General features: G+C 39.4%; 1 protein-coding gene across 15 annotated transcripts in view; it reads right to left on the reverse strand.

The window, feature by feature from the left end:
* Nucleotides 1-24,711, reverse strand: part of LOC129375531 (ELKS/Rab6-interacting/CAST family member 1-like) — a 118,091-nt gene that overhangs the window by 66,211 nt on the left and 27,169 nt on the right. For 4 of the 15 annotated variants that reach the window (XR_008607642.1, XR_008607641.1, XM_055054675.1 and 1 more), the window contains exons 6-17: nt 24,540-24,711; nt 21,531-21,605; nt 20,439-20,594; nt 19,775-19,867; nt 18,333-18,500; nt 18,085-18,252; nt 14,735-14,872; nt 13,531-13,671; nt 11,204-11,344; nt 9,481-9,674; nt 8,964-9,074; nt 4,599-4,610 (exon numbers count right to left, since the gene is read on the reverse strand). Coding sequence is in view for 11 of the 15 variants with exons in the window: in XM_055054675.1 (XP_054910650.1) it covers nt 4,599-4,610; nt 8,964-9,074; nt 9,481-9,674; nt 11,204-11,344; nt 13,531-13,671; nt 14,735-14,872; nt 18,085-18,252; nt 18,333-18,500; nt 19,775-19,867; nt 20,439-20,594; nt 21,531-21,605; nt 24,540-24,711 (1,569 nt within the window). In the remaining 4 variants the exon portion in view is untranslated. The remainder of the gene's footprint in view (nt 1-4,598; nt 4,611-8,963; nt 9,075-9,480; nt 9,675-11,203; nt 11,345-13,530; nt 13,672-14,734; nt 14,873-18,084; nt 18,253-18,332; nt 18,501-19,774; nt 19,868-20,438; nt 20,595-21,530; nt 21,606-24,539) is intronic. The other 11 variants (XR_008607643.1, XM_055054683.1, XM_055054682.1 and 8 more) reach the window with 4 other exon arrangements.

A 24,711-nucleotide genomic window follows, 5' to 3' on the forward strand; every position in this document is an offset into this window, starting at 1 on the left:
CTTTTCAAATCGGTTTCCTTGAAAGTTTTGGCATAAAGTGAGGCAGTGACTGAACTCTCTCAACTGAGTTACCAGCGATCTGCAGGTCAAAAACTAAACATTTCCAAACTGAAACTCACCAATCGCCCTCAAACAAGAAATTTGTTTTCCTTTTTGTGGTTAATGTTTCTGCACTTCATGCTTTGATTAAGACAAACCTCGTAAAAACCAGTCTGTATGTCTTGTCACAGGCAAAACAGGCCGCAGCGGTTAGAGTACATTTATTTGTCCCAAAGCATAAAACTTTCTGCTTTAAGTAACACAGTGGAAACAGTACAAACCAAGTGAGGTGTAAGGCTGGTCATTCCGACTAATATTTTCAAATAATGTAGTTAAATGCGCCAGTAGGAATTTATAGATCCCGTTAGACACCAAATACACGCCACCAGACGCTCAAGTGGAGGCACACCAGATGAGAGGACGGGCGCACCGGAAATAAGGCACTTTTCTCCTGCATGTGTGTTACTTCTATAATAGGATAAAAGTTCACACTTTGACACTGCTAATTTTTTTTATTAAGCTTAATGTGCATATCAAACGAAGGGTTGGGTCATTGCCCTTAATTTTTTCCGAAATGTGTGGATGTTATGAATTATAACTTCAAAGTAGAAATTGAACAGCTTAACTTAAAAGTTACTGATGATTTGAATTTCTTTAGGTAGGCCTGAAGACATTCATATAATGAGATTGACATACCGGCTTGTTACATGCCTGAGGTAATTCTTTCATCATTCTTTAAATGAAATGAAATGCTTCATTTTTTTTTTTTTTAGTTCATGATCTCTGAGCTTCCTGCTGAAATCTATGTTTCTATATAATGTATCAGATGTTTGGTCACTGTTACTGTTTTACTGCGATACACAACCCAAACAGAATTGTTTATACGTGCAAACATATTCAAAATAATACTTCTATGATAAGAGGAAACTTTCACTGGAGCTGTTTCTTTTTTTCACAGGTAGCACTGCCCTGTAAACCCAGTGGCCCCGTTCAACTGTGGCTCACTGCTTCAAAGTTGTCTGAATATGTAAAATATCTGCTTCTTTCCTCCTGCAAAAATAACTTTGAGACAACTGAAGCTAATCGCCAGAGGAACCGGAATTACAGGAGAATTTCCCAAACCGCAATGCTGTAAACACAACATGGGAACCTGCACACACGGAGGCAAAGAGCAAACATGCACGGCTAAACGTTTTCCCGACGCACGGAGAGAGTTTCTCTGGGTCGGACCACACACAAAAACCAAACTCACACATAAAACAGCGCAAACACACAATATCTGTGTGCCAAGATTCACACAGATGTAAACACATACTGGACAAACAACATGGGATCCTCAGTAAATATGTAACATGTGCTAAGATTAATCCACACTGGTATACTTGTTGACCGTCTGTAGATTTTTGGATTTAAATCCCTCCAAAACACATAAAAACACTTTTGGAGTTGTTGCAAACAAATACAGAAAACATAAAAAAATGTTTTTAAAAACCTCACTATACTTCATGGCAGTAAAAAAAATACAGATTATTGCTTTTAATTAGCAGGAAAACACATGTGCAATCTGAGAAATTTCAGTAAACTTTCCAACCGCCCTCATTAGCATGCTGCTCATACTCGGGCAGCCACATAAAGGTGATATTAATATTACATTTGGACTCCTGTATAAATATTTGATCAAAAAATGCTTGTGGCTCTCATGTATGTTTACTGCTAGTAGTTCGCCCAAAATTAACATCAAGCATTTCCTTTTAACCGCGAGGAACTCAGTACTTCCTTTGGAAAAAATAAAAAAAGGAGGAAAATATGAATTTGGTTTCTCGTTATAGAAAAAAAAGATTAAAAACCAAGATTCAAAGCATAATAGATACATCTAACCAACTTTAAAGTGTGGTACTAAACCTTACAAAATAAATTTAAAGGTAAAGAAGAAAACAGCTTGCTATATAAATTCAATAATGACTGCAGAAAAGAGATTAGGAGTAAATAAATTAGTGCCTGCAGTGCTGGACACATTTAGTGACATTCCTGGAAAAGATAAGGGAGAACTCTTAAAGAAAATTATATTTAATTTGACAAAATTTTAGTGACTCGAATTTAACAGCAAATTCATTGGCACCCCAGAAATTTAAACCTTACAAAATAAATTTTGTAAGGTTGAAAGAAACCTTGAAAGAAATTTAAGAGCGATCTAAAATGTAAACTTTATGATTATCTGGTTTTCCAGTAACTTCTCCTCAGTAATTCACCACTTTCCTTCTGTTTTTCTTGGACATAAATATAGCAGAAAGTGGGTTTTTTTGTTGTTTTGTTTTGTTTTTGGAGTTACCACGCAAAATGGGAAGGATGAATAAACATAAGGTACTCAGTCGTCCGTATATCCTTATAAGTCCAGAAATATCTACACGAAAACATCCGCTTTCAACTTCCCCAAATATCAATCAAGCAACCGTGACTAACATGACTGGAAAAATCCAAGTTTACCTCGATGTCAAGCACAGGGGGAAGTGCTGTAATGAAGCTAGTAAAAACCCAAACGTCAAGTGTTTGATAACTGTGCTGACGATTGACATCCTTAGGCCATCACATTTCTAAAACAGTCATTAAATCCTATTTATGTCCTTTCCTTTGTGAATCCATTATGTCATCATCATAATATCTTGTTGAAGACATGAAGGAGTCTGTCTCAGCTTCCTGTTTTGCTTTTACCATTCAGCAGCAGATAAATGTAATCTTTGTTCTGTGCAGATGCACTGAGGAAATATTTGCTGCCTCTGTCCACACAGAATTTCTCTAAAAGTCAGTTTTTTCTGTGCCAATAAAAAAGCCCAGAAACAAAAAACTACAAAGTTTCGCTTTTTAATACAGTTTTGTTGCTTATTTGATCTTCATCCGTCCTCACTATCTTAGATTATTATCCCGAAGCTGTGAAATAAAATATATTTAAATGTGGTAAATGCTGTTTACGCGGGGAAAAAAGACACGAACATTCAGGTTTTCTACACAGCAAATCGCAATTTTGCATTGAACACCAAAATGACTGGAGTCTGCACTGACTTCAAATATTAAATAACAACAAAGTACTTTTAATTACATGTAAAATGCAAAAAAAAAATTACATTGTGATTACATTGTGATATGAAAGTAAAAACAGAAGCAATGAGCAGCGTAAACTCCACTACAGACTTTTATTTTTGAACCAACAAAAGCTTTTTTATTTTCTTTCAAAGTGTGAGTGAATTTAACGAGTTAAATCTCAGCAGTTTTCAGCGCTTTGGGTTTTTCAGCTAATTGCTGCCAAATTCATTCTTAGATGTGTTCTTGTACGTGTGTGCAGCACGAAACAACAAAAAAAAATAATAATAAAAAAAAGCACTATGCTTACTTTGTGATAGTGTGAGCGGGCCTATACTTGCTGTCATCCAAAAGCTGACAAATCCCTGCAGAACCTCAATGCTCAGGACCTCCACTAGATCAAACACACAAGCACACCCACGCACACGCGCCTGCACACATGCACACACGCACACACACGCATACACACACACACACACACGCATGCACACGCATACATGCATACAAGCGCACAAACAAAGAGAAGCCCTGCAATCCCATTTTAAGCTCTGGAAAGCTTGAAGTCAGACATTTGCAGAGTTTCTCAGCTCAAATCAAAACAAGAAAAAGAAAATACAGAAGAAAGAAAGAAAAATAAAACACTCTCTCTGTCATCTAGCAGAAAGTGAGGTAGTGCTAACTTTTTTGTTTGCTTTTTTCCCTTTCTGTAGTGGAATCACAAAGCTGCAGAAAACCGGCAATGAAAAGGCAGACAAGATGCCAGGGGACTCATTGCGTTAGAAGTTGGTGGGAGAAAAAAAAAATGAAACAGCAAAGGAAGAGCTGGTACTGTGGATATTTAACGACACGTCTGAGTGGACATAACAGTCAGAGCAGGAGATTTATGTAAAAACCAGAAGGAAAAATTGGTTATTATGTGGTTGATTGCAATGTGTAGGTCAGAAAGTTTATAGGATTTTGATATGTCTATGAAATAGGAGCATATTCAGACCCCAGATATCGCATACTGAAATGTCATTAGATGGTGACCTCTGGAGAGGAGACGGAAGTCCCTAAAAGTCAAAGAAAATTTTAGCTCCTAGCTGTAAATGATGCTCTTATATTAGAGTATTTTTATGAAGATCAGGCAGCAGAATTTTCTAAACAGAAAAATAAAGACAAATCACATTTTATATGGGGATTACATGCTGTGCAGATCTCATAACAAGAGACCAGGGCAGGTGTTACATAACAGAGAGAGAGAAAGAAACAACAATGTTTCCTGTTCAAAAAGGCGGCGATGTGACAGAGAGAGTGAAGAACAAGTCAAGGTGTCTCCTTCAAAGACATAAAAGACATGACGAGAGTTATTAGACGCGGAGTTTATGACAGAGTGAAAGAGTGTCTTTATGCAAGGACACGCAGTATGACAATGAAGGAGAGAGATGAAGAAAAAAAACGCAGGGAGACGGGCTTTGGAAGAAAGATAGGCGTGCGGTACTAACCTTGAGGCAAGACTGGGTAGCGCAGCAGAAAACGTGGCATCATAAAGATAAAAGAAAGATGGAGAGAAGGAAAAGGGAAAGGTGAGAGAGGGGAAAGAAGAGTTGAGCACTGGGTTAGCCGGCTTGATCAATCTTCAAAGAACAGGAAAGACAGCAGAGCTGACAGAGAAACATCATTAACCAAAGAGAGACAGCTGACGGACATTTATACAGAGACAGACACGACTGGGCAGACAGACAGACAGGCAGGCAGGCAGGCAGACAGACAGTCACCAGATGGCTTCTTGCTCTATTTTGTAAATTAACATTTAAGTAATGAGAGCCCTACGTTCCTCAAATCACCCCTACACCAATAAAACTGCAGTAAATAAGCCAATCAAAGCATGAGACGGGTCCAAGTTCAATATTATTATTTCTTGTATGGACTGAACTGGTTATTAAAATTCCCACACTGACAGCATGCACTCTGGGGATCTGAGAGCCTTTACGAAATTCCATGCAACTTTCAAGGTATAAAAATATAAAAATTAAAAAGTAATTTTCCATTGTCCATAAATCGGTTCACATGCTTAAGTTGGCAAAGCCCCAATTCCAGCATGATTTTATGCTTGAGAACGAACATGCTAATGGCAATATCCCAGAGACAGGTTAGTCCATAGATGAACAATGTAGCTATAAAATCTGTAAATTTCTCATTAGTTGCGCTTATAGGTACAAATCTGGCCCAACCCTGTTAGGTTTCTTGCATCTCCATCCATTAATAAATGACTTTCTGTTTTTCTTCCTCTACCACCTTTCTTTCACTTCCCCTGCTGCTCCCCCTCTCTCTGTTTTCCACTCGTCCTTCCAAATCCTTTATTTTGGCCATTGGGGCAGATTTTCAGCTCCATTTCCCCTCAGTGTGAAGTCACTTTAGTCTGCTCCAATTACCATCCCAGTTCCTGAAATAAATAATCTGGTACCAGTACAGCTGGATTTTCACAAGAGGGGAAGAGAAAGTCTGATTTTTGCTCTTGTTGCTCTCGTGTTTAAACTGCAGCTGAACTTTTTATTATACATGTTCCCGCGGCTCGTTCGGAGCCCCGAGTCAGCCCCGGCCTGGCCGGGCTAAGAGCAGGCCAGAGGCGTTTCTATTCTTCTCTGACATAGCTGTTAGCTACCTCTCAGGCAAAAAAACACAAAAAAGCACACAACGTTATTCCCAGAAAAGCTGCGGATAAATTCCCCATCTGTACATGTAGTGTTACTGGTTCAGGTCGAAGGGTTAAGAAAGCTTATTGGTGAAATATATCAGATCTACCTGCAAAGATCCTGCTGGGACAACATGTTAATACATAGAGGCATTTAAGCTCAACAATTACATGAGCCAAAACTGAAAGAACGGGGAAAAAAATGTGTTTGAGAAACTTGGGTGGAAGATCAATATAGTAGAGCATAAGTATGAAGTAGAAGAGAAATAATTTATGATTTTCAAAATGTCTGTCATGCATGGTGTGTATTTTATCAACTGTGAGGAGCCAAATAAGTCCAACTTTCTTTAGAAGTAAAAACAATTTCAGGTGTTGTGTGGAGAAAACCATAACATTCTCCATTTCCTGTTTACCTAAAGCCATATTGGGCACACTGAAAATATGTGAATGAAGGTGAACTGTCACAAAAGACCAGGTCCAGTCAAAGTTCAGAACTAAATCTAAACTTTTTTACGAAGAATACACAAGAGGACCTAAAGAAATTCACAAAATCTTGAATACAATTGCACAGCATGTTTCACTTTTTCTCCATTTGAAATATTGCCACTGTCTGCATGAACCAAAAATGTGGCAAAGACAAATGATGGTTCATATTTACGTATAAATAAGAACTTTAAAATTTTCATTCTAATTCCAGATTTGTCCATATTAAGTAGGAACCCTGAAGACTCTTGGGATCGTTTTAGACAGTAAAATTCTGCACAAAATGTAACTAATTCGAATAAAATTCCTTGGGTTTTGCTTTTGGTTGAACAAGCTACCTCTGTTTGACAAAACGTAACATTTGTTGCTTGTTTCATATTCAGTTACTGTGTTACGTTTTTATCTTGGAACTGCCTTCTTGCTAAAAAATGTTATTACAAACCAACTTGGTAGGTAAGAAATGGAGTCAGAGAAAAATAAATAAATAAATAAAAACTGCTGGCTAGTTCTTGTAGACTAACTAAAACTATGTATTTGTATGATGAAATAAATCTATAAGACATGGGGAAGTGTTGCGTGTCACAATAAATTTGAATTTTGGATGATTCCTCCACAAGCCCAACAGTCCACACAGCAAGGGCTCTGAAAGCAAATGTAGCTTAACAGAGAATAAAAATAGGGATGGAACTGACTGGTTGATTCACTGTAATTGGACAAGCTCACAACTGTTTTCAGAGCACAGTGTTTTCATCGCAGTCCTAATCTGGAGAACAAAGACAGCAGCTTCAGAAGCATTCAAAGGAAAGTGAGTTAAATCAGTATGCTGCAGCCCTCTTTCCTTCCCTGGAAGTTTGTTGTCCTGGAGTTTTAGCCTGCTTCAATGTCATTTTGTTGGAACGTTAACAAAGTAGTTAGCTTTTTCTTTCAAGCTAAATCTTCTTCTATGCTTAATTGAGAAACTTCTCTTTGCTTGTGGCTGTCTTTAGAGCAACCAGAAAAGTCCAGGTGTTTATAAGGACTTTCTGTTCTTGCACAGGGTCAGTTAAACACCATGCAAGCCAACTTTTGATAAAATAATGTCACATCAAAGAGATATGACAAGGAGTCCCACCAACATAACCTATAACATTCCTACAATCACAAGGATGGTAAGCACATTAAAAGACACAGATACAGATGGGGAACGCGATAATTTTTTAGATTAAATACCAAAAGGAGGAGACCAATAAAATTAGAGTCCAAACACATTCCTTATGTGTTTGCCAGCACTATATTTTCAGAGATTCTGGTTATTCTTGGATGGAAGGACGACTTTTTCAAACTCTTCGCAAAGTGCAGTAATCCTGTTTGTTTTGCTTTAGTTTTAGTTTTCCGTGATGATTTTGCTTCTTTTTTCATAATGAAAAGGAAATGAGAACAAGTCCATAAACAACTTTTTCCACTTATCAGAAACCCTAAATTCAGGAAGCCCATGAAACATTCAGGGGCACAAGTCAAACAGATTTAGGACGGCATGCACAGACAAAACAAGTAGACAAGACAATCATAATAGAGATTATGTGCTCTGGAAGAAACTACAGGAGTGACTGATCTAAAATTACACAGGAAAGTGGTTAGAAACAGCAGTTTGCTGCTACAAACAAACAAAAACCATAATTTTAGTGAGCATTCTAGATTCCTACGAGGAAAACAACGTGTTAAAACTCTGCAAGTCAAGCATCCTCGGCTGAAAGTAAGCGAAAGTGAAGCGGAGCGGAAGACGAAATAAAAAGAGTTGCATCACTGACAAGAACAGAGGCTCAAAGGGTGTCAGGCCGTGCAGCAGCAGCGGTGCCAGGCTGTGCCTCATTTTACAAACTCTTAGAAGCTGCTTGGCTTGTCATGCCGCAGCAAGACGACCCAAACCTCTGCTAATGCGTGGTGTGTCAGTGTACAAGTGAGGCCAATTTCTGGATTTGAGAGACATAACTGTCCAAATATGCAATAAAATAATGATTTCTTAGCAGCAAGCCAATGCTACAACTCTTTGTTGGTTATTAGTGAGCGTACTGAGCCCTGCCCATGTGGAAAAGACGTATATATCCCCTTAAACTGTGCTTTTGAAAATTTATGCACCTTATAATAAATTACAACCAGTTTAAAGTTAGTTGATTTCAACGATAAAAGTTTGAGATGAAGCCACATCATGATTTTGCAGATAAATCATCCACAATTGCCTGCAAGAATATTCACAGGCCTGAACTTTTTCACATTTTGTTGCATTAAACCACAAACTCCAACACACTTTATTGGGATATTATGTGATTATATATATGTATAATTCACCCTCCAAAGACGAATGTGTGAAAATGTATCTTGGAAAGTTGGTAGACCCCCCCACCCATAAAGACAAACTTTTTGGATTTTCTTGTCAAATGACATACAAACAATGCAGGTTTTTTTATTCATCTAATGCCTTGTGCAGTCAGTCACACAAAATCCCAGTAAAATACATTGACGAGTGTGGCTGCAAAGTGACTAAATGCTCTAAATATAAACATGAGGCCTTTGCAAGACCGTCAGATCAAAACTTGCGTTTCTTATGTCACTTTTCCACATGGGGGATTGTTATTTTCGTGCCTTTGTATCCGATCCCTTGACAGGCAAAGTGAGTCTTAGCGTGCAGTGGTCTCGAGGCCACCAGCCCACTCACGTGCCCAGGTAGTCCCACACCAGCCCCCCCACTGGCTGCTGAGAGGCAGCGGGGGGAGGGGCCTGCTTTTGCGACTGCTGCGGACGCCACAGATGAGAGGCTGACGGATTTCTGAGGTGAGATGAGGGCGCGCACGCACACACACGCAAGCAAATGTAATTGCACTCGCACACGTTCAAAGTCGCACGATTGTTAACAAGTGCAAAACACACACATGGGAAGAGTTGAAAGATGGCATGAAAAGGGAAGGAGAAAAGGGAAAAGGAAAAAAGAAGGTGGTGAGTGATAAATAATGAGTTATTCATACCGGGATGTTTAACCTGAACTTTAGCATTATGTTGGCTGAAACTGAGCAGATGAGGAGTGAATGGAAAACTAAGATGGCTTGTCTTAAAATTAACCATTTTTTTCTTCACACTTCTATTTTGGAACAGGAAGGAAAACATTTTAGATCCATGACAGGAGGTGGGGGGAGATTCATTTTGTTTTTGTAGCTAATCTAATTCCTCTCTCTTACCTCTCCAGTTCGTGGATCTTTTTCTCCTTGTCGTTCTTTTCATTCTCCATCTCCCTGAGGATCTCCAGGAGTCGTTCCACCTCAGACTGGGCCTTCCCGGCCTCCTCTCTACACCGGGTCACTTCCTGCTCCAGGGACGAGATGCGTTCAGTAAGTCCAGCGTTGGCCTGCGACTCCGCTGCTGCGCTTTGAGCCTGGGACACAAATTGCTATTAAAAATAAACCAAGGGTTGGCTTTCGAAATGAGCGAATCAAAACATTCGGCGCAGAATGAATGTGCTTGGCCCAGTGTGCCGGGAGGTGAAAAATATACATCCTCAGGGGGCTAATGGAGCCACAAATTAAAAAAAAAAAATCATAACAAATGAGTGGCCGTGCTACTCCTATGTTCTCATCACAGTACAGAAGGAGGCGGGTGAAGTTTAGAAACACTCACAATGGCTGCCCTATTTTATATTATACATTTTGGCTGTTCAAGGATACATTTTTTAACTATGGAAAACTAATACCGCAAATAAGCACCTTTTTTCCCCCCATAAACCACCTTCTGGCTTTTAAGCATAATCTACAAATGTTCAAAATGAGTTTTGTACAGAACAAGTCAGGTCTTCTTTTTTTTTTTATAAAAGTTACAGCTGCAGTTTTACGCTTCCATTAATTATTTTTTTAATTGTTTGAGGGGCAAATGATTATGAATGATTTATCAAAAAAAACTCTTGCTAAATGTTCATGTTTTCTAAATTATTCGGAGTGAGATTGTGTTACAGGAATTATCTCCACATCCTCCACAGCCAACGACTTTGGAGGGTGCTGTACTTTAGTCTGAAATATTGTTGGTGTCTTTCAGCTGGGCTCAGTTCAAGCTGAAACCCGGTATGTGTTTTTTATTTTAATTGTTACTAACATGGTAACGCTGCCCAATTCAACGGGCAAATTATGGCCAGTTGAAGTGGTTTTTGTCTTTCTTTTGGCTCGGCCGAGCTGATGGAACAGAAAATTGGTTGCAGGGGGAAAAAAATAGATAAAACAAAGAAAAATAAAACAGGTTATAACCAGCTTAGAGGTTAGAACAGCTGTGTGTTTTCCCAGAAGTAAATGTTGCTCTTGGGACAGATTGACGTTATGTGTGTGTGCACGCCTCGGTCTCACAATACATAAACCCCTATTAGTTTTGGAAGTAGACGGCACTTTTAACAGCTCCTTACGTGGAGAGGAAATGTTTGGGTGGCTGACGATATACGAAGATCTCGGTGGCGGAAAGAAATATGGCGGAAAGTCACGCATCTTTTCTCCGACCATTGTGTGGAAAAGAAAGAGACTGAGAAATAAAGGCTGATGAGGGGAAACACCACAGATGCACTGACACGTTCATACATATTCCTCTTTTCTCTGTTTCTCACATTTTTTCACATGTTCACACACACACACACACACACACACACACACACACAACCAAACACATTCAGGGTGTGATGGTGGTGCTGTCTTTTAGAGTCTGTGAAAATGACTGTAAGGCTGTCAGCAGGCTGTCACACACACACATTTTACAGACTGCTGTGAGGGAAAAGATATTTGATATGCAGGCGCGCACACGCGCACACACACACCACAAACACACGCATACAAACAAGTTTTCATCTCTTTCTCTAAAATAAGGGAAAATAAGTTAGGAAAGAAAACTGCAACTTTATCCTCTTTCATTATTAGGACAACATCCACAAACCTTTCTGAGCTGGCTCTCCAGTTTGATGCACTCTTCCTTTTTCTGCTCCAGGTTGATTTCTAGACTTTTCAGCCTGTTTTCCTTCTTTAGAGTCGAGGATGCAAGCGAGGAGGCCTTCTCCTTCAGATCCAACACCGACGTCTGCAATAGCAACCAGGACAAACACTTTATCAACAGAAAATCTGAAATCCTAAAGAAAATTTCTTCTACTTTCACATTTATTGGGATGAAACTGTTTTTACACATTAAACATATCCTTGAAATAGTGACAACATTTCTATTCTCAACATTGAAGTAAGGGATCTTAAGCTTAATGATCAAGAACTGACTTCCCTTGAACATTTCCACATTTTGTTGTGTTAAGACGTCAAGCTTTAATGCATTTTATTTGTGTCAGAAGAAGCACTTAAGTTCAAAGAACTTCATAATTGGGAAATGATGGGGAAAATATGTCTCTGCAGAAGTAAAGGATGCCTCCACCATGACCCTGACAAACTCCTTCCACTCTTCAGATGACAAAACTAAACATTTATTATTCACATGTATGAAGCCTGGGACACTATTTTAAACTCAAACTCTGCTTTAAACTTCTCTACATCTTTACCAGTGCTCCATCCAATGTGTTCCTAGATATTTATGATGCGGCTGCGTCACAAAAAGTCTCGATTAAACATGCACAGGTGTTTGCAACACAACAAAAAGTGAAAAAGGTTCAAGGGGAATGACGTCTTCTTTTACTACCTCATCTATAATGCATGCATTCGCATTTAAGACCTAGTAGTGAAACTGATAAAAATGATTTAATCCCAGAAGTATTTCAGCTTATAAAAATATCACAACCTGCATATTTCCTGGCAGCGTCTCTCAAAAAGAAGGTTCCTCTGTGGAACATTAACTGAGGCCTTTCTGTGTGAAATTTGCATGCTTTGTTTGCTGCTGGATGGATTTTCTCCAGGTGCTCCAGTTTCCTCTCACGGTACTCAGTTATGCATTCAAGGCTGATTAGTTTTTCGAAATCGTGTGACCGTGCAATAGTTGTCTGATTCTGTGACACGGCCATGGTCTGTCTTGCCCCTTTAGCCTGAAGTCAAGTGGTTCAAAGTGGATTTATTCTTTTTCCGCAGTTGTGTGATTAACTCTGTCCCCTGCTGGTTATAATATTTCCCATGACCTGTCTCTTTTCTCACTTTTAGGCTCAATCCCTCCATCAGTAAAAATCTCCCTCTCTGCTGTTTCTTTCTCGTTTTTTTTGGAGGTTTTTTTCCCCCCTCTTTTGGTGGAGGCAGTGAAACAGAAACCAGCAGGACCAGAAGGAGAGATGCTCAGACGTGTAATTTCACCCATGACTGACCTTACCAACTTCAGACTTCAGATCATCATGTTTGACTGGGCTTTGGTCGGAGAAACCTTCCTGCTTACTCAGAGTATATTTAGGTCTGTGTATACACTGGTGTTGTAGGACAAACCTCACGTCGGCGTTTGGCAGCGAAGAAAGGAATGCTTGTTCTCTTGGGAGATTTTCTGTGTACTTTACGACACAAACTGACAGGTTTCATGATTCCCGCGATCGCTAAAATTAGATTACAAAGGACTTTTCACAGCAGCGGCTCTCTCTCAGTAACTCTTCAAAGGAAAAAATCTGACAGCTGTGATTTTGCCGACTCATTTTAATTTTCAGCCAACAAGAGAAAATGAGTACATTTAATACAACTAAAATGTACGAAAGGTGGAAAAAAAAGAATTATTGCCATTCATTCCCTTACAGTTTTCTAACCTGTGTTTTTTTTTTCAGCTGGAATCTATATATATATATATATATATATATATATATATATATATCTTCATTTTTAGTTATTTATATGGCTTCAAATCGACACTTCTATCTTTGTAGAGCATTAATGTCCATATCATCCTTAAATTCCCTTCTTACTTCTGGTTTGTTGAGCCTTATTATTCACTTATAAAACTAAGACTCCTGGAAATCTAATCATTCTAATTAATTGTGGCTTCAACTAGCCATAACTTTCCTGCTGTGCTGCCCAGCAGCTGTAGGGTGAAAGCGAAGAAAAAGGAGCCAGAAAACGTTTTGTCGCTCTTCCTGTATTCCTCTGGCTCTGTTCTGCAGGCCTGTATAGCTCACAAAGTCACTATTGGAAAAAAAATCAGCTCGGATTATTGTTTCAAGTAGCTGTGGCCTGTGAATTACCTACGTTTAAATGGGATTTTACTTCTTTGTCCTGTGGCATATCAAATAGGTTCGCGGGAAAACTAATAGCATATTTTCTGATGTTTTCTGACCATAATCAACATGTTTGTGGTGACTGTACCTCACGATCAGCCAGCTCAGCCTGGAGCTGCGAGACCTTTTCTCTCAACTCTTTCAGCTCCTTCTTACTGGTCTCCATCTCGTCTCCCTTTTCTCTCTCCTCCTTTTCTCGCTGCTCCTTCAGCCTCTCGATAATCCGCTCCTGAATAAAGGAAAGGAAGGAAAGCAGAAACAGAGCGACGTTATGAAATACAGGAGGAGGAAAGTGGACAATGAGAAGGAGCCATGAAAAACGAGAAAAGGAGAATAAAACACCTCATGCTGTCCAAGACGCATTCACAGTCACTCAATATCAAGTTTCTGTACTAATAAGTGTCACATTAAACTTTATGTACATGGCAGCTTTGACAGGATCTAACAGCCAACGGTGATTTTACACACGTAATGTGCTTTGGCGCAAGATGTAAAATTCACAAGCACTAAAACAGAAAAGCTGACCTCTATAGCTGCAGAACAACACAGTGGCCAGTTTAGAGAAAAGCACAAAAGTTCACGCACCTCAAAAGAAAAAAAAAAAGAAAAAGAAAGGGTGCAAGAGCCCAGAGTTACGAAGGTAAGGGAAGAAATGTTGAAAGGCTTGAACTGAAAAACAGGACATTTCAGAAAGCTGGGAAGGAATGGAAAAAAAAGGGAAGAAGCAGGAGTGTGTAAGCTCCTTCATCCTGCCAACAATCACACACCTCGCCGACACCATGAGTATTAGTCACTGGTCAATTCAAAACCTGCTTCCTGTGTGTGTGAAAGCCTCAAAAAGATTGAGTTTATAACATAATAATCCATAAGAGCATAAAAATAAAAGCTAAAACATAACAGATTTTGGTTTCTGAGAGCTGAAGTCAAATCCCCTGAAAAAACTGCCTGCAGAGACATAAATCCAGTGCTTCAGTATCGTTTTGAACCTGAATGTTCACACATAAACAGTGATCAATGAGTAAATCTGAGCCATGTGGCTCGATGCCTGTCGGCTCCTTGTGTTTTACAAAAACAGCCTGTGAATAATTTAATAAAATGACAGCTAGTGTAATTATTGGTTTATTTCCATTTCTTCCGAGTCACCGGGTCAACGTGTGGGTGGTCGGCGGTTTTGCTCATAAAGCTTTTATTAATGTAACCTTGCTCGGGCGCTGACCCGAGGCTGACCAGCGGTGGGTGTTCATGTATTCGTGTATGTGCATGGGTGTGTGTGCGTGCGTGTGTGTGTGTACCTTCTCAGCCAGAGCTTCCTCCAGCGTTCCCAGTGCGGTGTCTGTGTTTGACGTGTCCGTCTGCAGAGACTTGACTCTGTCTTTCAGTCCGCTCAGCTGCTTCTCCTTATCCCGCAGCTGATCCTGTAGGTTCTCTATCTGTAGAGGGGAGAGGGGGAAAAAAATCATCAGCTGCTCTAGTTTTGATGCATATTTCATTATTGAATAGTAAAAATGATATTTTCTGGCAGGTGTATGTGCTCCAAGGGTTTCAAATGTGAAGAATGTTACCAGCAAATTACACAAGCTGACATGTCTAAAGAAAAAAAATGCATGCCTGCAAACAACACAAACAACATGTTATCTTTTTGTTCATTTATGTAAATTACTTCAAAACAGAACAAATTTGATATTCTGATGGCAAATGCCAAAATAATTAACAGAAGCTAAAGTGGCATTAACAAGAAAGATATAAGCTAATGTGGCTAAATTTCACAAACTAATTTAGCTGTGCTATAACTAACAGTGGTTTGTGTTTTTATTTATAAAATTTGGGGGGGTTTTCAGTAATACAAAAAAGAAATTAGCAAAGCTAGCATATAATATTTTAGAGAACTTGTACACTAGCTACTGGGAATATGTTAATAAGGTAATTCACAGTTTTAACATTTGAACTGTATTGAACAACTAACTAAACCTTATGCTAAGTTAATTTTATGACCTCGATTATTAGTCATAGCTATGCAAAAATTAGCCATATTGTCCTATCTTATTGCTAATTTGTATAATATCAATTAGGAATGTACTAAATATCTAACTTGAATGCTTTCTGAATTTAAATTGAATGAAAAAAAATCTATAGATTTGAATATATATTTAAAGCTACCAGTCAGACTTCTGATATCAAGTCAATCACATTCTCTTTTGATTTAAATTTGCTGCAACACAGGCTGCTACAGGATATCCTTGCTGCCCACAACCATCCCCATCTACAAAAGAGGTTGTGACTACAATTGATTTCTGTTTCACTACCTAAAGAGATAATACAGCACTGTACTGAACCGTAGGCTAAAAAAAAAATAAAGTAATATTACCTCAAAGCTTATTTTTATTGCAACTTTCACTTCTTTTTGTTTCTTTTTTCTTATCCTCTCAAATTCATCATAAAAGCAATTCATTTTCTCAACCAACCCAAAAATCTGTAAGAACTATCTGACATAAAACGGAACTGATTCTCGTCGAAAGCTTCAGGTGAACGAAGCTTTCTTACATTTCTCAGCTTTACTTCTTTTAACCCTCAATCCAAATACACACTCTTACCCTCCACTCCCTCCCTTCTCAACCAATTTTTCTGTATGTTGTATTTTGATTTGGTGAAAGATTGATTTTGCCCTAAAACACCAAACTACCAGACACAGTCGAGCTGAAAAACAGAATGTATGGCCAAAAGGATTCACACTCTTTGAAATGTCAACATTTTGTCCTGTTAGAAGCAAAAACTTCAATGTATTTTATTGGGACCAACACAAACACTGATAATGAACACAGGGGGAAAAAAACATTATTAATTAGTTTATGTGATGTCATATTACATCTAAATCTCAGTGCCAGATGTGCAAAAAGTGTTTTCATTTCTAATTGTCATCTCTTTTATCACAAACAACTGACTCAAAAAAAATATTCAGCCTGATGCGCAGCCTTTGACTTCTCTGCAGGTGAGAGATGCATATTTCCAGTACCAGAGAAAAGAGCAAGCATGTGTGTGTGTGTTCGTACAATAAAATATTCCCAGCACCTCATTAATCAACAGTTAAACTGACAGTTTGACTGACACATCTTCCTCCTCCTCCTCACCTTCCTGCACACACGCAGAGGAGCCCTCGCTGTTGACAGTGAGAGGCCATGTGACTCTTTGATCTCAACAGCACATGAGCGCCGCACTTATATACATATAGAAACGCCGTCTGCGCGTTCTGCTCGTTCTATTTCAGTCCTGAGACGGTGGGAGATCACACAAATGTCTTCACTGTTAATCAGCTGCAGGTTCGTGGTAATTGACTCACGAGAACGGCAAGTGAAAACGTAGAAAAGGGTGAGAGATATGGAAACTGAACGCAGGAGCTGAGGGAGAAAATGTGGAAATCAGAGCAGAAAACAACAGCGTTTCTCTCCCTTTCTCCGGCTCCGAACTGTATTCCATTTGAAGACAGCAGAGGTCATCATTTATTAAACAAGAGGAAGTCATTAGTATGCATCGGATTTTAAACACACCGTGTCTCTCTCCTCCCCCTCCCTGTCCCTGCTTTATGTCTGCCTGCTTGATTTTCCCCATTGATTAGCAGTACGCATTTTCTACTTTTCGACATATTCTTCTGCAAGGGGCAGCGGGAGGGAGAAACGAGAAAAAAATTGGAGAATTGGTGGAAAACGGTGAAGTTTATAAAGGAAGCACAAAAATGTGAACAGGATCTCGTTTTCTGAAACTTGTCTCACCCACTGTCCCAAATGACATATGTGTGTATATTTTATATATTTGTATAAATCATTATGAATGACTTTCAAGATTTCCACAGAGATCCTCTCACACGACTCCTTTCTGAACAAAACTTCCAAATTGTGTTCTGTCCTACACCTCCATCTAGTGGCCAACATCATGCATTGCAACTTATTTTCAGAAAAAAGGTTTCTAATGTGAAAAAAACCTTATAAATAAAAACTTTCAAACATTTTTATCTTAGAAAAAAACCTATAAGCTGTCCACAAAGGCTAGCTTTCTGATACTGTCTCAAGCAATGAGTGAAATGTTTAAATTTAGTGAATAAATGGCAACCCACAAGTTCTTCATTTTGAAAAACAGCATTAAAGTTGCACCATTTCCTCCACTGTTCAGATGTCTAATCCCAAGAAAACATAAAAACTCATTGATACATTTATAGAAAGCAGCCTAACATTAAGCTTCTGGAATGACCTCAACCTTGACTCTGCTGATGTCAAGGTTGTAATGTCTGGGTTTTGTTTCAAAGTCAACAATGAGAAAGGAAACCAAGGAATTTAAATTACATCTTTCAATGCAGAGAAGAAGAGTGGTCATATGTTCAGCTGGAATTATGGAAAAGGCTCGCTGACGGCTGCAAAGATTGAGTCATTTCGTTGCAAATTGCTGAGGGACTTCTAAGTAGTACTGGTTGAAATGTATAATTCTGAGAAAATCAATAGTAATTTCAAGCCTTGTCTTTAAAATGCAAGAAAGATGTATTTTGTGTTATCATTTCACCCTGGAAAAAGAACAGTTAAAATAAATTCCGTAAACTTCTGACTGAAACTTCACTTGAAACATCAGAGTTTAAGGATTAGTGGCTGAAGCTTCCCACCTTTTTCTGCAACACGTTCACTTTGCGCTCCTTGACATCCAGCATGTCTTTGAGATCAGTGATCTCTCCCTGCTGAGTGCTTTTCTCCTCCGTCAGCTCCGACATCTGCTGGCTCTTTTTCGAGAGCAGAGACTCCTTCTCTTCCAGGCGGAGACGCAAGGCGTCCACCTGAGTGCAAAAGAGGAGCGAGCGAGTGGAAGTAAACACTTGGCGCGAATAATGGCGATAAGTGGGGAAATCAGGTTTACCTCGGTCTGCAGTATGGCAGCTCTCTGTTCCTTGGCAGTGAGTGACTCCTTGAGTACGTCCACATGTTGTTTGCTGTCCGAAAACTGATTGTTCAGAGTCTCCAGTTTGGTCCTGAGAGCTAGCAGCTCGCTGTCTTTGCGACTCAGTTCCTGTTTTGTCTGGTCCATCTGGGAAACGTGCAGGAAGAACAAAATGTCTGAATGTGTGCTGTGAAAGAAAGCATGCCTTCCTTGTTAAAACTCACTGCAAGCATTTTAGACAGATTCAATTTTTTTAATGATGCTTTTGTACCATTCGTTATTTGAATGCGCTTGTTATGTAGCAAACGACTTCAATGAATTTTTGAATTAGGTGGAGCCTTTCTGAGTATTGTTGGTTTGCTTTTATATCTACACCTCCAACTTATATTAGGAGAAATTCCTCTTGCATCACTTCTTGCATCACTTCTTGCATACGACTACTTTTCTCATTAGAAATGATCTTTTCTGTCTTTTTTCTTTCTCCTCTTCTTCTCATGAGAAATAATAATGGTAACTGCAACAGGTAAGTTTCTGGACACGCATAGTGCATAAAATTTCAAAAGACTTTTTATGATGAATCCAGCAGCCTACATTATGCCAATGTTTCATTTGCAATTGAAACATTGGCAAATGTTTATGGTGAACTCGCTTCAAACTTTACTGGCGTATTCCAGGTAATGATCAAATTGAGCCTTGATGATTATGAAACATCTTCTTTCAGTGGGAGATGTATAACAACTTGAACTATTTTACACCGGCTTTATTAAAAATTAGTGTAAAAATTTTACTGGAAGAAATAAAAGCTACTTAAGATTATATTAAACTGAAATATGTTACTCGTACAAAAAAAACAAGTGCATTTATTTTCCTTGTTTTCCAAGTTCTCTGCTGAAAAGCAAACAAAAATTAGAAACACAAGTCAGACTAAAAATGTTAGCAGTCCATGCGAAAAGGTCTGGTTCGACTCTGTTGCCCACTCTGGTCTTAAAGACCTACTTTCAAAGCAACTGATAAATAATTCATTTTAAGGTAATCTAATAATAATTCCTCATATTTGGAGCTATTTTATTTTTTAAAAATATAATCTGCATTTATTCAGCAGTTCACCTGACACACACTTAAGGCTTCTGAGGAGAATTGACCCAGACCTCTAAGCATGAAGCTTTTCGTTCTTGAAAACCAAATCGATTCATCGGCAAACCGATCCACTAGATCATGCAAGCAAGAGGCGCAGGTTAGAGGCAGCAACCTGCAGGAGTTTGTATTTAGCAGCTAGACCACTTACAGTGCAGAAACAGAACTGAAACGCTACAAGCCCAGTAGGCTGGGATTCTACTGATAGACGCTACTTAAGCTTCAGGCTGTAAGAGAGGAAGAAAGGAAGGAAAGAAGGAAAGCAGACACAGAGGTGCTTCTCTTACTGCAGACACCTCCTGCTGAAGCTCATTGGCTCGTTGCTTTAGCTCCTCCTTCTCTGATTGGCTGTGAGTTAGCTCTTCCTTCAGCTGTTCAACCTGGCAGGAGAGGAACTGGTCAAGATGGGGGGGAGGCTTCTCATTATGTGGCCTGCATCATGGCCTCTAGTTTCCCTTAAACCTGTTTTTCTTCCTCACATCGGGAGACGGAGATGTGAGGAAGAGACGGGCGACCTGATCGTGATGCCCAGCATGTCCGCTGGTGAGAGCATAAATGTCATAAGCAGCAGCGAAAAACACATTGCAGTGGAAATTAAACACATTTTTTAGTAAAGGCAGACTGGAGAAACTGAAATATGCAGTGTGAATTTATAAAACACAGTAAATCAAATAACATGGTTTATTAAAAACCATGGTTTTATTAAATATAATCAGAATTCACTAATAACATTTTATGCATTATGTTAAGTAAAGGAAACTTGAATCCCCTCATGGATGTAACAGATATAATAAAAAACTGTAGTTGTGATTCTGTTGAGAAAATGTATTTTTTATTTTATTTTTTTTGCCTTAAGGGAGGGAAGAGAAGATGTAAAGACCCAAAAGATTCATACGGGGGGGAAGCCTCAGTGTTGTGGGAAATGTGTGTGTTGCTCAGTGCATTGATCACCTTGTTCTTCATAAACTTGGAGTGGGATCTGTAGACCTCCATCTGTTTGATCTCCTCCTCCCTCTCCTCGCTGCTCAGAGCGCCGTTGGACTTCAGCATCATCACCTCCTCCTCCAGCTCCCTCATGCCGCGCTCCATGGAGCTGATCTTTGCATCCTGACAAATTCATTCATAAACAGGTTTCTTAAAGTTTGATCAAACATGATTAAGTCTATTGTTGTTGTTACGTCCTCGTGTTTTACCTATACCACCATATATTTTCTCTCAGGTATGGTTTTGACTAGGCCATTTGAAAATTTTCATTTCTTTCTTGGACTCACTGTCTTGCTGAAACAGACAATCCATCTTCATCTTTAGCTTTTTAGCTGTTTGGGTCAAACTGACTGCTCATAAGTCCATCCACCTCAATAAAAAACATTTTCTCTTCAACTCTGCAGAAATTTCTGCAGCTTCTTCAGTGATGCAGTCGACCTCTGTGCAGCTTCTCTGACTGGCTTTTATTTAATATTTAAAATATTTTGGATACAAATCTATTGTTCAAATTGTCTTCTGATTTCAAGCGTAATTTTTTTGGTACCCTTCTCCAACAGTGAGATCTTCCTGATCCTTTGTAACCACTCTGCCAACTGTGACTGAAGCCAGAGGATGCTAATAAGAAAATGTCAGGAATCCCTGCCACGGCCATTATTTCTTTCAGGTGAAAGAGATTAAATATGACTGATGACGGCAGAAAACTAGAACTGAATCAAAACATGCTCCAGAAAAGTTTCATCGCGTGCAACGCAACCATGATGCTGCTGCTCTTCTTCCTTCTGAACAAATTTAGTTGTTATAAATAGTTAGAATAAATGTTAAATTAGAGGAGTTAAAATATTTGTAAGGATTAATCCAAATAATTAACCTATGTCACAAAACCTGTTGTTTTATTGGATTCTGGTCATTCAAGAGCCACCAGACGAAATTATGATTTCAGAGCAGAGCAAGCTTTGATTTGAAGCTGAACAATAAAATGAATTATAAAAGATTTTCTAATAAGGTTCTATTAACAAGTGTTGGCAATATCAGAAAGTGAATTGACATCAAGATGTTTACCTTCATTTCAATAACGGTCTGCAGGGCCTTGGTCTTTGTCGATTCTGGCGCCGCTTCGTATCTCCTGTGAAGCTCCTGAGAGACACAAACGCCACGACGGTCAGCAGAGGACAAACAGGAAGACACGGTGGGATGAAAGCAAGGAAAGACAGAGGAAGCAGACGATCGTGGGGAGGGAGAGGAGGCGAGGGCGGCAGATGGAACGGGATGACAGGAGGGCTGGACGGCTGGTGTAGGCCGTGGCGCGGGAAGCGGGAAAGATGGGGAGTGGTGGATGGTGGATCGGTGGGAGGGATGGGCTGAAGAAATAACAACGAAAGAAGGAGAGTGTGGAGGACAGGATGAGGGTATGGGGACAGGATGGCCGGAGTGGCGTCTGGGAGGAGGCGAAGGGACAGGGACAGACGGAGAAGGAGGGAGTGAGGGATGGCGTGATGGAGGACAAACAGGAGAGGGCAGAAACGGGGGGGACACATGGAAAGGAGGCGGGACAGGGATGGAGGGAGAAGCCGGAGAGGATGAGGAGGCAGAGAGGAGAAGTTTCCTCTGAGCAGAAGAGCTGGATTTGATCTTCCTTGGTTTGATCCGGGCGCCCCACATAGCTCAACCAGAAAGGAAGGAGGCTGATAAACACTGACACAGTTTCACAGTATGATCCGATCTGACAGCCGGAGGTGATGCTAATTGATCAATTCACTCACAATCTTAACCTGTGAGATTAATCTAAAAAAAAAAAAAAAAAACGACCCTTGACAGACCCAAGTAAAAACCTGGAACAACGTCACATCATCCACGCTAAATTTCTCCTCTTAAATTTACTAAACTCAAAACATTTCTAAACATGTAGCTGCCTTCTGGTAGATCCTCCTCCATCACAGCTACCTCATCAACTGAATCAGAAGTAAGGATGAGAGGTATATGGGGGAGGGCGATGGTTGATGTGAAGGCACAAGAAGTAAAGGAAAGGACAGGGAGAAGTGCCGGGCAGGGCCAGAATAAAGCAGGAAGGAGGAGATGACACAGTATGCATCACTGCTTTTCTTTGGCCTCTTATGCTTTGACAAAAGCAGCAAGCACACAAAGACAGGAAGCACAAAAACCTGGACATGTGAAGCAGACAGTTGGGTGAGATCGCTGGAGGGGCTGGCGAACATGCACACCAAGTCAGATACTTCTTTCAAAACAGTCCTTTGCTATTATTGTTTGTGATAAATGATAAACTTTGATCAGCTCCTGTCTGCTGAAATCAGAGTGGACATGGTAATAAAAGTGAGGCAGCTGTCTGAGTCCATAGAAAGAAGACTATGACTCTAATAAGGGGTTTTAAAAGGTGTCAAAAGAACTTTAAATTCCCACTTCACAGAAGGTTTGAAATAATTGCACACACCAAGATCTCACCGTTCAATGAGGTTTTTCCCGAAAGCAGACTGCAGGACTTGAAAACAAATCTCTAAAATCTCTCTTGTTCTTGTTGATTTAAGACTGTAGAATCAGAAATGCACAAGTATAACTTTCACTGGATGTGTGGAGGAAACCTCAGCCTTCAAAGAAAACAATGAAGGACACAATAACGCTTGCAAGAATGAATGTTGAAAAAGAAAGCAGGACTTCTGGATTAAGATTGCTTGTGCAGATGAATGTAAATTTGAGTCATTTGGAAATCATAACTTGTTTGTACCTTAGCATCAAGGACAGAAAAAAAAACTACACATTTTGATTGTTTTTAATAATAGTTCATAAAGATAAATCAAAATTAAAATTGCCAACTCAAAGCTATACAAAACCTTGAGACCAGAAAGCAGCATAAAACTCCAATTAACATCTCTAATAAAAACCCCTCTTATTAATTTCACACAAGCCACAAATGACTCATAGTAGTCAATGCTTTGGCTGAACTAATTTCCAAAATACAGCTTGATTTTAAATCTTTTAACATTTAACTCTTGTAAGTCTTCTATACAACAGGTCTTTAATTAAGTGAACAGAAGCTCCACTCCCAGGAGGAACTGTGCTTAAGTGCAGGAGACGTGGCAGCAGAATGCTGCAGGGACTGCTTTATTAATTAGTCAAGTGAAAAGTGTCCCGTGGGGGGGGGGAGCGCCAGCAGTACATCAGGAAATTAGCAAGACAAATTCTCAACAGGAAGTATCTTTGAAAGAGTGCATAATGCCGTTGCAATTCCTCATGAGATGGTTTCCTGCAGTTCTCCAAACACCGGGAGAAATGCAGATGTAGAACCATGAAATATTTTCAGAATGCTCATGAAACACGAAGAAACAACAGTTAGAGCAGGTTGGCATATTTATATTTTGTTGATACAAACTCCTAATTAATGTGTTTAACTTTAACTGTATTGTAATTATTGATGTGTGACTGATTTTATTGTAAAGTGTCAGTGAGTATCCTAATAATGTAAGTCGAACATCATTTTATTTCATTTTATATTCTGAAATGTTTTCACATCTTGTCTTGTTGGAGACAGAAACTTTAGCAGAAGAGTTTATTTACTGTGGTGGCGGCAGCATCTAGTCAAGTCTAGAAAGTTAAAACCTTTTTCCATTTCACAAATATTCACAATACTTTGTGTTGTCATGTGCCCAAATGTGAAAAAATTAAAGCTGTTTAAACAGTTTTCCAAAGCCCTGTACGTACATTTAACTGGTTTTAAAGCACAAAGCAGCGAATAAAAACATTACATTAAAAATATTTTGTATCTATGCAGGTGCTTAACATAGGTGAAATATTTCATGACGCGTCACTGGTATTCTTTGTTGTTCATTTCACATTTGTGAACACTAGGGGGAGCTGTTGTATGACAAATCCTAAATGTACCGGACAAAATAAATTGGAAGAGAATTTAAGAAAGAATGAATAAGGAAAGAGACTGAAATAATCATTCAGGATAAGACGTGTCTACATGATTGTTTGAAATATTGCTTAAAAATTGCACATTGTTACCAAAGGTCCATGCCATGGAGCTCACACACACACCATGGAGCTCACACACACCTCTCTGAGCTGAAGCATCTCCTTGTCTTTTTGCTCCAGCAGCCCCTCTAGCTGGTGGATGGTCATCTCTGCGTCAGCGAGTCGCCTCGTTCGCTCGTGGTCCTCCTCTGTCGCCCGCGACGACAGACCTTTACTCTGCAACATCTCCAGCAACTTCTTTATTGACTCATCC

Source organism: Poeciliopsis prolifica, unplaced genomic scaffold (genome assembly GCF_027474105.1).
Source record: "Poeciliopsis prolifica strain line A6 unplaced genomic scaffold, Auburn_PproV2 SCAFFOLD040, whole genome shotgun sequence".
NCBI classification, from domain to species: Eukaryota; Metazoa; Chordata; class Actinopteri; order Cyprinodontiformes; family Poeciliidae; genus Poeciliopsis; species Poeciliopsis prolifica.